The 11702-nt window shown below is 40.0% G+C and overlaps 1 protein-coding gene across 1 annotated transcript in view; it reads right to left on the bottom strand.

The window, feature by feature from the left end:
- mmp28 (matrix metallopeptidase 28) overlaps positions 1-11696 on the bottom strand; it is a 26046-nt gene extending 14350 nt beyond the window's left edge. The window contains exon 1 of the mRNA XM_024277488.1: positions 11532-11696. Within this exon, the coding sequence (XP_024133256.1) occupies positions 11532-11655 (124 nt within the window). The 5' untranslated portion in view covers positions 11656-11696. The remainder of the gene's footprint in view (positions 1-11531) is intronic.
- Between the last annotated feature and the right edge of the window lie 6 nt (positions 11697-11702).

Genomic DNA, 11702 nt, shown 5'->3' on the forward strand with positions numbered 1-11702 from the left:
TGGGAATAGACCTTTTTCCCACAAAACGGCGACAGGGCCGTCAGCGGGATACGTAACTTCCGGTTAAAAGATCTGACAGGCCGAGCACTTCTTTTTACGGAGCGGCTGATTCTGGGAGCCCAGACTGAGAGCGGGGGGTACGGAGGCCCCGAATGATGACAAAAGGACACAACAGAAAACATTATTTCAGTAAACCAATAACCGATATATAATCGCAAATACTTTTATTTTTAATGTCAAGGTAACAATGTTTATATATTTTCATTTTGTTCTGGAAACGTCGTCACCGGACCCCCCTCCTCTAAATTGAAAATGGTTCGGTCCGACTGGATTATTCTTCCGCAGGTGCGCTGTTTCTTACCGACAGATCCACAGAGTGTGAGGGAGAGAAGAGACGCTTTAAAATCAGGAGTTTAAACAACTGATTTAGAGGAGAAACTCAATGAAAAAAGAAAAAAGGAGGCAGTTTGTCTATTGCCGTCACGTGTCACGCGGGGCTGAAAGAGGAGAGACTGCGCATGCTCCTAACAGCCGCGCTCAGGGGGGCGGGGACTCGATTGTGGCTGTGGAGTTTAGAGTTTGAGGGTTTTGTTAAAATATTAACCAAAATCTTTTGTATAGAGCTTCGAATTAGAATAATTTGTTGTTTTATTGTGTATCAATAATGAATTTGCTAGTTACATTTGTGCCGTTTATTCTCATTTCTTAATGAGGTGATCCAATAATAGTAAAATAAACTTGTTTTAACGACTCCTGACATGACACTAAATTAAGAGATCTTATGTGTTTGATCAATCCTCCAACATTTACACATGTCAGATGACTGAGTGAAATGATGATTAAATCTATTATCAGAACTGTTTATTTTAAGTTTACATTTTATTATCTTCTGCTGCACAGCAGTACCTATAGTTTATGTTCAGAAGAAATTAGAAAATAATATAAAAATAACTGCAATATATTTGCTGCTTTAGAACAATGTTTTTAGGACTTAATTTTAATTTGAAAGGAACTCATATGTGCTGCATTAAGATTAAAATAAATCAGAAATTCCTGTACAGCCTATTGAGAACATACCACCGGTATGGTTTAACTATTGTGTACATTATGTATATGTACAATATTTATTAGAAAATATTTAAATGTTCCTCACAGTTAGTTTCAATACTACAATTAATACAAAAAATAATGAAAGTTTAATTTGAACTAACTAAGATTTAATGGGGGGGGGGGGGGTTAAGGTGAAAAAACTGAAGTCCTAAAGCTATTTGCAATAAAGATTACTTTGATTATTTGATTTATATCGTTTTTAACATCGTTATCGCACAAAATGAAAAAAACGATATCGCATTATGAAAATTCCCATATCGCCCAGCCCTACGGTGACATCATATCCGGCGTTTAGAAAAAACGAAAGAAAGGTAGTGAGCATGGTGTCCAAATTGCCTTAGTTTTTTAGTAGTTTGGGGTTAGGGTGGGAATAGACCTTTTTCACACAAAACGGCAGCAGGGCCGTCTGTGGGATACGTAACTTCCGGTTAAAGGATCTGACAGGCTGAGCACATCTGCTACCTACACCGGTAAACCGAAGAACTAAAAGCGGTTTAACACAATTTTACATAAATATTAAAAGGTAACCTTACCACTTTCAAAAGAAAGATGTACTATATTTATTTGATAAATGTCCTGCCGAACTGTATTTTCATTTCCTCTCTCAGATCGTTCACAAATCAAAATACAAATGCTAAATAATCCTCTAATATTGGATGTTTTATTGAAAATAACATTTCATTTGAGCAGATATTATTCTAACTAATTCTATTTTTACTGCTGTTATTTCCACGTATTTTATGTGCGATCAGCACAAAAGCCGATAGAAATTCTTGTTGGCCACATTTACAGTTTTTCCCAATTGCTAAAACACTAAGTGCCATTCTCCAAACAAGCTCATCAATTGCTTTAACTCTTTTCTTAAAACATCACTCTTTGGTCAAATCCTAAAACACAATTTGCAGTTAACACACAATTTTCAAAACTCCAATTCACTCTTTGCGAAACACAAGACACATTTTCACTTTTAAGACACAGTCGGCATTCACAACATATAAGGTGCAAAACATTAACACAAAAAGGCAAAACTCAAACTCTGTTCCAGCACAGGAGTCATCATTAACACACAACTGGTCAAAGCTGAAGACACTTTTTGATAGTCAACTGCACTGAATATAAAGGCAGTTCTGGAGCAACTAAACAGCTTAATTAAGACCCACACCCAGACCTGCACCCAGGCCCAGACCAGCACCAAGACCAGAACCTCCACCAAGACCCAGACCAGCACCTAGACCCGCTCCAAGACCCAGACCAAGGACAGCGATTTCTGATGCGATCCAGGCCACTGTAATTGACCATGTGTTGGTTCATGGAATGACCATGAGGGAAGCGGGTCAAAGGGTCAACCCCCAACTCAGTCGGTTCACAGTGGCATCAATCGTGCGGACATTTACAAGGTAAAACAGGTCAGTGCAAACTGAAACATTTAGAGAATACGAAATGAAAGTATGTTTTACTTACTGTGACAAGGGATAAACATAAAATATATTTGTATGTGAACAAAAATTTGATGTTGTCTTTATCCATTTGAGTGAAAACACATTATCCAACATTTTACAAAAGAAATTAACTTTAAATGAGTAACTATTTATCCTGTAATTTGCATTACTGTAGCAATAATTCTCTACCCTGCTGATTCTTATTTTACAATTAATAATAAGCATTTTTTACAGATGTAAATAAGAAACACTCTAATTTTTGGTTTCAAAGTAAAAATATTATTTGAAAGGTCAATAAAGTTAGTCTGGCATTCATTGTCATAAATTTGGAAACAAAAAATAGACTTATGTTCTAAGAAATAAGTTCTAATTGAAGAATTTATGAGGATTTATTAAGATGGGCATCTTGTACTAAGATCGTATTCTCATGTTGTTCACATTTTGTTCTAAAATGAGTCCTTTTCACTTAGTACACTAGTTTCTTGTCACTGTGATCAAAATGGACTACAATTAAGTCCATAAAACTCAGGAAAAAAACTCTTACTTAGAAACAATAATAAAATGCAAATTAGTGGGATGCATAACATTCAGTTTGAAGTGATTCATTTTGAATGCTTGTGTGGAACATCTCGTTTCTAGATTTCAATGTAAGATTTTTTGTACAAAGACTTGGTGCATGCACAGATAATTTTATAACTTTCTATTGATTTTTTTTCTTAAGATTAATGCTCTTTTAATAAATTTAGGCCACATATGTTTTCTGTGTGACAGAGTGGCAGCGTGGGAAAGTTCAGAGGAACTGAAGACCTGTTGGGATGAAAGTGGTCTTCAACTTTGGAGGTTGGAAAATTGGAAACCCACCTAAAAATCAAGAGGGACCAAACTTTACTAAATAAAACTGAAAAAGTCCCAAATCATTTCATGAAAAAACAAATGTCATGGTTTACAGTAATTAGGTGTTTGGACCACTGAAAGTATGAAGGTCTGCACACAAGATCCCCGGGAACCTCACTGCCATCTTCCACAAAGGCTGCACACAGATTATTGTTTTCAATCTTTCATGTCCTGTAATAGGAATTAAGATGTCAGATATCCTCAGTCCGTCTGCTTTGAAGTTAAACTTCACTGCGTCCAACGAGCTGAGCTGAAATGATAGGATGTTAACCGAGTCCGTTTACAGCTGGTAAACTAACAAGCACCCCGAGTGCGGATCAGATAAACAGTTCGCTGCTCCTACAGCAGCGGCGGCTTTGCTTCAACTTAAGTACGAGTCTCAAACCGCTCCGATCTGTTGTTGGAGATTATATGCAGGGATTACATGCAGTCAATCTTTCATTTGGATTAGTTTATGAGTGACAGCGCAGATTATCAGACACACAGGGACACTTCCACAAAAGGCAGACAAAGAGGAAACTGTCATTACATGATAGGAAACCTTCAGGGAGCTGCAGCTTCACGGTTGCCCTGACCGCTTGAATCGCAGAGGAAGGAACTGGAGAGCACTTCTAACAAAAAAAAAGGAAGAAATATGTTGCTGAAATGATAAAGAGCAGGGAGAACTTGGAAACCCCTCCTGATATCCAGAGAAAGTTCCTTAGCTGAAAGATGTTACATGTCTTGAAAATGCAAAAACACAAAATCTTATCAAGTATCTGTGTGTAGTTTTAGCTCATCTGTTTAGTTACCAGAGGTGTGGACTCCAGTCTTATGACTTGGACTCAAATCAGACTTGGTTCATATATTTGGTGACTTTAGACTCGACTTAGACCTTAATAGCTGTAACTTGTGATTTGACTCAGACTTTAACATCAATAACTCGTGACTTGACTCTGACTTTAGCCTTCTGACTCGAAAAGACTTGTTATTTTCCCCAACACCCAAAGATTAAAAGTATGTTGACGGAGACCACGGCGCGATCTCTCTATCTCACAAAGTCCAATGAAATTAGGTCCATGTTGATCCGACACATTCAACCAATCTAATTGCAGTATGAACAATAAAAGCAATCAGTCAATCAAAGCACCAGTTTCTCTCCGCTAGCGTTACCTTAAAGTTGTGACGTCAACAAAAAACAGTTTGCAGAACTGGTAGCTTGAAGACAGAGACTCGACAAAAACTAACTCTGTCCAATTCTTGAAGTTAGACAAAGACCAGCAAGTTTTGAATGAAAGCCGATGCTAGCTTATCAGCTAACTGTAAGCTGCAGTTAAATGAATGAGACTGTAAACTTCATGTAAACATTGTGTCACCGTGCAGAAAGCCAGCTCATTGAAATCAAACACTGACCACAGGTGATTTTGACATTTCCACAAAATACCTGCTGTTGCAGGTAAGGGTCTTCTCATATACTGTCAATGGGAAGGATCTTTGACTCCATAAAAGACGTGAGCAATCGAAGTGGGAGAGAAACGCAGAAAACTCGTCCTACCAAGACCAATACTAGTTCTGCAGGCAGATTGTTTTCACATATTGCACATATTCTATATATTTTTAACTTGTTTTGGGGTCTTTCTTTTACAGAGTGGGAAAAATTAAATTCATAAATTCTGCAATGCATCTTAAATGCAAATAACCTGTTGGTTTTGCAATCAACCTGCAAATTAGATTGATACAGGTTCATGCACATATCTCTGGAGTGAATTTTTTTGGTTTGGAAATCACATCTGCGGTTGTGCTAAAAAAATGCAGGTGAGAGGTGTGTCTGCGTTCCACAGATGACCGGAGGCTTGGATGCGAGTTCTCCTGATTCCATCTGCTGTTGTTATAACAAGCCAAAAGCAGAGAGGAGTCAGCGATACACAAAGGTTCTGCGCCGTGAGCCGCGAATTGCCAGGAGGCCCAAACAGCACCCTGGAGACGCGGAAATATCTGGATATCTGGAGCCATTAATGCATGGGTTTGGCAATGACATCAGTCTGGGAGTAAACAGACACACACAGAGGCCCGGCAGCAGCCCAACTGTTCTACGCACACGGTGATAAGCATTTTCGTCAGAAAAGTTCAAAGGAATGTTAGAGCAGATGAACTGAGAGGTGTGAGCCACTGCTCTCACACGCCACATCGGTGTTTACTCCCAGAGGAGTGGGGCGCATTTAGCCTGACGGAGACAGGATCTCTGCAGATCTGGATCCTGAGTGGAGCTCACACTCCATCCCAGACTGCCGGAGAACAAGCGGTCCCCGAGGACGGCGGAGGGGCCAGGAAGTCCGATACACAAGACATTCCAAGACTTCCCTTATGGAAGCAATTAACATCACGGCCTCTATAGCGGGGGTCAGGAAGGGAGATCCTCTGAGCGCTGTGGCTGCTGGAGGTCTGTTTGTTACTGGTGCGAGGAGGCTGCTGGAGAAACAGAAACTGTGAGGACAATAGAGTTGACACAAACTGTGTTGTTCTCCCATGTGAAAACAGACTCTTTCAGATACAATAACTTTATATTCATTTGGAATTCCAGTGAGTTTGGCTCCTAAATGCAATTCAGGAATTATTTTAAAGTTCTTAATTGTTTATAAATGTTTTTATGGCCTTAAAATATCTTTATTTTATTTGACTTGATTCAAATTTGACTCAACTTGACTGGATTGGTTTTGACTTCATTTGATGTAATTTGATTTGATTTAATATACTTTGGTTTGATTTGATTTGACTTAATTTGATTTGACTTGATTTGATTTGAATTGTTGTCTTTTTATTTTATCTAATTTGATGTTACTTGACTTCATTTAATTTTAAATTACTTGATTTGACTTGTATTCACTTTACTTATTTTGATTTTTTTAATGTCTTGATTTGATGCTATTTTATTTTGATTTACTTTGATTTAGCTTAATTTGAATTTACTTAATTTGAATTATTGTGACTTTATTTGACTTAATTTAATGTGAAATGTCTTGATTTAATTTTAAATTACTTGATTTGACTTGTATTGATTTGATTTGAGTTAATTTAATTTGATGCAGTTGGATCTCATTTACTTTGATTTTATTTAACCTAATTTGATTTGATTTAATTATAATTGATATGATTTGATGTGACTTAACTTCATTTAGTTTTAAATTACTTGATTAGACTTGTATTCACTTTACTTGATATAACTTGATTTAATTGGATGTAATTGGATTTGATTTACTTTGGTTTGATTTGTCTTATTTTGATTTTACTTGATTTGGATTGAAGTGATTTGATTTGAAACAGTTTTTTGATTTGACTTAATTTGATGTGACTTGACTTGATTTAGTTTTGAATTACTTGATTTGACTTATATTCACTTTGCTTGATTCAATTTCATTTTGTTTGATTTGACTTGACTTGACATGACTTAATTTGGTTTGATTTTACTTGATTTGATATTACTTGTTAGGCAGGCTTTAATTTAGTTTGTTTGAATGACAGAATCTGGAAGTAGGTATTGCTGGTCGACTGGTTGAAGGTTCTAATCTTTAACTCAACAGTGATCCTCCACGGCTGTGGAGAAATGTACAAGTACAGTCAATGCAATGTAAGCCGCCATCTTTCCACAGAGTGAAAAAAACATTCAGGAATGTGGTGACATTTTTCCAGAGCATCTGAAAACCCCACACACCTACTGCACGCTAAGCCCTCATTGTGAGCGAGGATGGAGGAGTGTCCGCTCTGTAAATATTAGTGGAAAAACATGCATCAACTTCCACAGGTCAAGGCCTGTTTTCAGTTTCTGCGTTCACCAAATGACAAAACAGCCCAGCTGAGCGTCTGACTCATCTCTGCGCCACTGTGGCTGGAGGCCTCAGTCACCCAAAAAAAAGGTAGTTTAAAGCTCTAAAAGCCCAGCTCACAAAAAAGGAAAGTAAGAGTGATGTTTGGTGGACACAGTCATGAGTCATCCTGACCTGAGAGCTTGAGATACCACAGAGAAAAGGCTGATAGACCTGTCTGGTTATGGAAACAATGTGCTCATACTGTCCAGTCTCTGTTCTTTACTGTTCCTGCCATGTTTATGACAGTTTAGAATCACTTAGAGCAACGGAGCACACAGTTAGGAGGAAAACAGGGATAGAAGATGAGGTCAAAACAGGATCTGTTTGCAGCAGTGGCGGGCCGTGCATTTCACACCTAGGCCTTCAGTAGTGCTCCATCTGAATCAATCCAACCCTCATTAACTATTTTATGGCAATAAAACTTCTACTGCAGGTACAGCTGCCACACACACACCAAAAGCATAAAAAATAACCTGATAAAATTTCAATATTATGTAGGGAGATAGCAAAATTTTACTCACCAAAAATCCAGATTATTTAAACACAAAATCCATCCTTTCTATCCTCAAGAAGATTTCAATCACTCTGTCGTGCAGAATCCGTGCGTTTCGCAGATGGAAAGTGTTCCGTGGCTGTGATAAGCTGGAAAAGGCTGCATGCGGGAAATGTTCTGGTATTCCTGAAGCCTCTTGTGGTCCAGGAGGGAGACAAACATCAGTTTTTGTGATCTTGAAATCTGGTCTGTGTCTGGAAAATAATATTGTCGGTAGTGCGCGCGAGGATTTTGCGCTGCACCTCTTCGTGAGCTCGGAGCGCCCGTGGTGCGTTCAGGGGCCTCGTAGATTTCCTCGTATCAGCTTCACTCCCGCTCAACGGAGTCACGGAACTCCTTTACCCGTGCCAGACAAAACTGTGCCACAACTTTACCCAGACATTCATTTTCCACCAAAAATCAGACGATGAGACGCTTTCCACTGGTAACATCTTCAAACCTGACACGCCGCTCCTCGGCACCTGTGTCCGTCACATAACGCAGAACCAGAGCGAGCTGCGAGCTATCCAATCAAAGCGCGTGAAAATGATGACGTTTCCGTGCGCCTGCTAGCTGGCCTTCGTGTCGCCTACTCCAAATCTGATTGGTTGAAGCAACAGTTTGGTCGACAATTATTTTATGCTACAGGGCCCGCTGAACTGATTGTGAAGGCCTCCGGGCAGATTTCTTTGACCCTAGCAACAAATGGTGCTGCAATGTGATTGGTTAATGCTTAAATAGGAAAATACACGTCTGGAAGCAGCGCAACCAGGGAGACAGCAATGAAAGGACGAAGACAGAGCATTTGGAATTATAGAATACGTATTCACGGAAATAAATAATAATTAATATCAGTCTGTGATTCAGATATTTTTAGGCCAGCAGAGAAGGCCTTGCAGGCCCTGACGGCCCGCCACTGGCTTGCAGTAATGGAAATATCAGATTGCAAACTTGAAAGAACATGTTAAAAAAATATCAGAGAAAGAATTGTTATTTTGACAAATTGAATGACATCAATAATAGCTGTTTATTTCTCTAAAGATGTCTATGGAATCAGTGCAACAGCACTTCCTGTTTGGAATTCCAGAAAGAGGTCACTCAGTCCAGTTCTCATATACAATCAACGCTGTTCTGGGGCAAAATTTAAATCACCAGTCACTGTCACTCGATGTTCATCATGTCATGGTAGCCAATGGGTTCAAAGAACCAGTCCTAGTTCAAATTTGGGTCAAGGTGGAGCGCAGGTGTGTCCTGCAGTTTCCTTTCAGCTAGTACATCCTCCTCCAGGGGCGTCATGAAAATGAAATGTGCCATTGTTGTGTGTAGTGAGTGTATCGTGAAGAATTAATAGGAATAATGGAAGTTACACACAATTGTGACTTATGGGTGATGATGTCAGACAGTGTCCTTGTGCCACACTCTAGTCATTAGCAAGATGTGAGTACTGACTGTGCACAAAGGCTGCATGTATGGATGTGCAGGTGATACAGTATGTAAGGCTGTCTACAAAAACTACACTCTGAATGTCTAATTTCCTCATTTCTAACAGTCGTGATACACACAAGAAGAGCACACTTATGTGAACAACACTAACGGGCTCCTTGCGAAGTACGCAGGTTTCTGTGGGATTAAATCAAGGAAAAGGTACTTATCCTTAGGTGATGCATATGTGTTCACTACGACCTGTCGCCCGCAGCACGCCCATAGAAAAAAAATGTGCATGAACATTTCGCCGTACGAGTTTACTGAGCTGTCTACAACCTTGATATTTCAAGCATGACCCTAGTGTGACCACTTACAGTTTTGGCCATTTTTACCCATATCCACCTAAAAGGGCGGTTCGGATTAAAGCGTTAGGTTTGTAGATTTCATTAAGTCAAATTTTCAGAATTTAAAATAGTTTATTTTTCTCAAATTTTCCTTTTTTCTTTCAAATGTTTCAATATTTCTTTGAGGTTTACAGTGTGTACTTTTGAGTTTGAAACTGTTTTTCAAATTTACAATCTGGTTTTTTATTCACTTTAAGCTGATCATGATTTGACCCCATGGTAGAAACATCGGGATTGAGCAAGGATCACTGTAGCGTCCGCCCAAAAGTTTTAGCCATCCAGCCAAAGTCAGTTCTGTGGATTGAGATCAGTAAATACTGCCTGAATAGTTCTCTTCTGAATAAATTTCTGCACATATTTGCAGTCGGTTCCAAATGTGCTCGACAAATTTCCGCAGAAATACAAAGAGAATCAGGCAGAAACACTTCTAAAGTCCCATAAAAACATAACTACTGTATGCTGCAGTTCCACACACATTAAACCTTATACCATATCTGAGCGAAGTGTAGCAGCCCTGTCACCTGTCACACATTTGCCTCCAAAGCACAGACAGAAAAGTCTGGACAAGAACCATCAAAACCCAGCCAGTGGCTCTGCAGACACTCAACCAGAAACCTTCAAAGTCTGACAGCAAACAGTCAGTCAGGTGTTTTTACCAGAGGGAATGCGTCAGGTACCGACATGAAGAGCGACGGCAAATATCAGCCACCGGAGCATTCCCTGAACATTAGCCAACCTCCTCAGTGACATAAAGGAATGCAAAGGCAGCAAGCACGAGCAGACAGAGGAGGGAGGGGGGCGTCAAGACTTTTCTACACCCGAGGAGCTGAAGGTTCACAGCTGAGACATGGAAACTGGGGGCCACAAAAAGCTACACACTAACCGCTAAAGTGTCCACAAGTATTCTAAACGTCATCATTACCCTTCAGTCCAGGTTTGTGGAACAAGTTCTACTAAAACTCACAGGCAAAACTCAACAACTCCGACTGAAAACACAAACAAAGGCTGCCTCTCTCAGTAATTCTGAGCATTTTCTTTAGAAAAAAGTAGGGAGACTGAACTTTGTACTCAATTACCACGTGAAATCTGCGAATAATTTGGCGCAGCTCAGATGCACTCTTGACCCCCATTAAAACACTTCTTTAGCCTGATTTGCCTGCAAATCACATTGCCGCATGCTGATGGAAGAAAAGTGGAGAAAATCAATCATTTTCTGCAGGATGTTAGACCACAATCTGGCAACGAGCAACTTGGTTAAGAGGATTTCAAAAGCGGCTGTGGAAAACCTGGTCTCTAAAACTTCCATCCATTCATTTTTCAAACTCGCTAAATCTCTTTTGGGGTCATGGGGTTGCTGGAGCCTATCCCAGCTAATGGACAAAGGAAGATGTGTAAGGTTGTTCCACGTCAGTCCCACGCACAACTCAGAGGTGAATTTCTAATGAACTACTGCCGCTTTGCAGAAGCCCATGTCCTATATTTGTCCAAAATAGGTCAAGAGATGATTAAGGGGGTCTTTAAACTATTAATTTAAAAATAAAGAGTATAAGTTGTGCTAAAAGTGATGAAATCTTTATTTTTATTGCGTTTGTAAAGAGGAACATTCATCAACTTTCTATACCCGCTTTATTATGAACATTACTCTAACATCGTAGAAGAACCCGAAAACTTTATGTGCCTCTCCCCAAAGAGCTAGAGTGGTCAGGTATGGCTGCACCGTCCACCTCACCTGCATTAATTACACCCCCGGCTCTGTTGGGCCCTCCCTGCTGAGTACGACCCATTTATGACCACATAAATACCACACAGCTCCTCCCCACCCAGGTGTCTAATGGAGCCACGACTCAGACAACAAACAGAGTCTGGGAGACGTTCACACCAGTACCTTGTGAAGCTGAGCGCCTGCCACGATGCTGCGGTCGTCTCTTCCCAGTAAGGATGACGTTAACTCTTTGGGACCAGATCCGCTGGCTGCCCTCATCCGACACGCCGCAGCGGGGCTCGGCCATCTGCCTCAGGGTGGCGCTGTCGAGCTCTCCTGTGATGGGCAGGTGGG

This window comes from Oryzias melastigma, linkage group LG13 (genome assembly GCF_002922805.2).
Source record: "Oryzias melastigma strain HK-1 linkage group LG13, ASM292280v2, whole genome shotgun sequence".
Taxonomy (NCBI): Eukaryota; Metazoa; Chordata; class Actinopteri; order Beloniformes; family Adrianichthyidae; genus Oryzias; species Oryzias melastigma.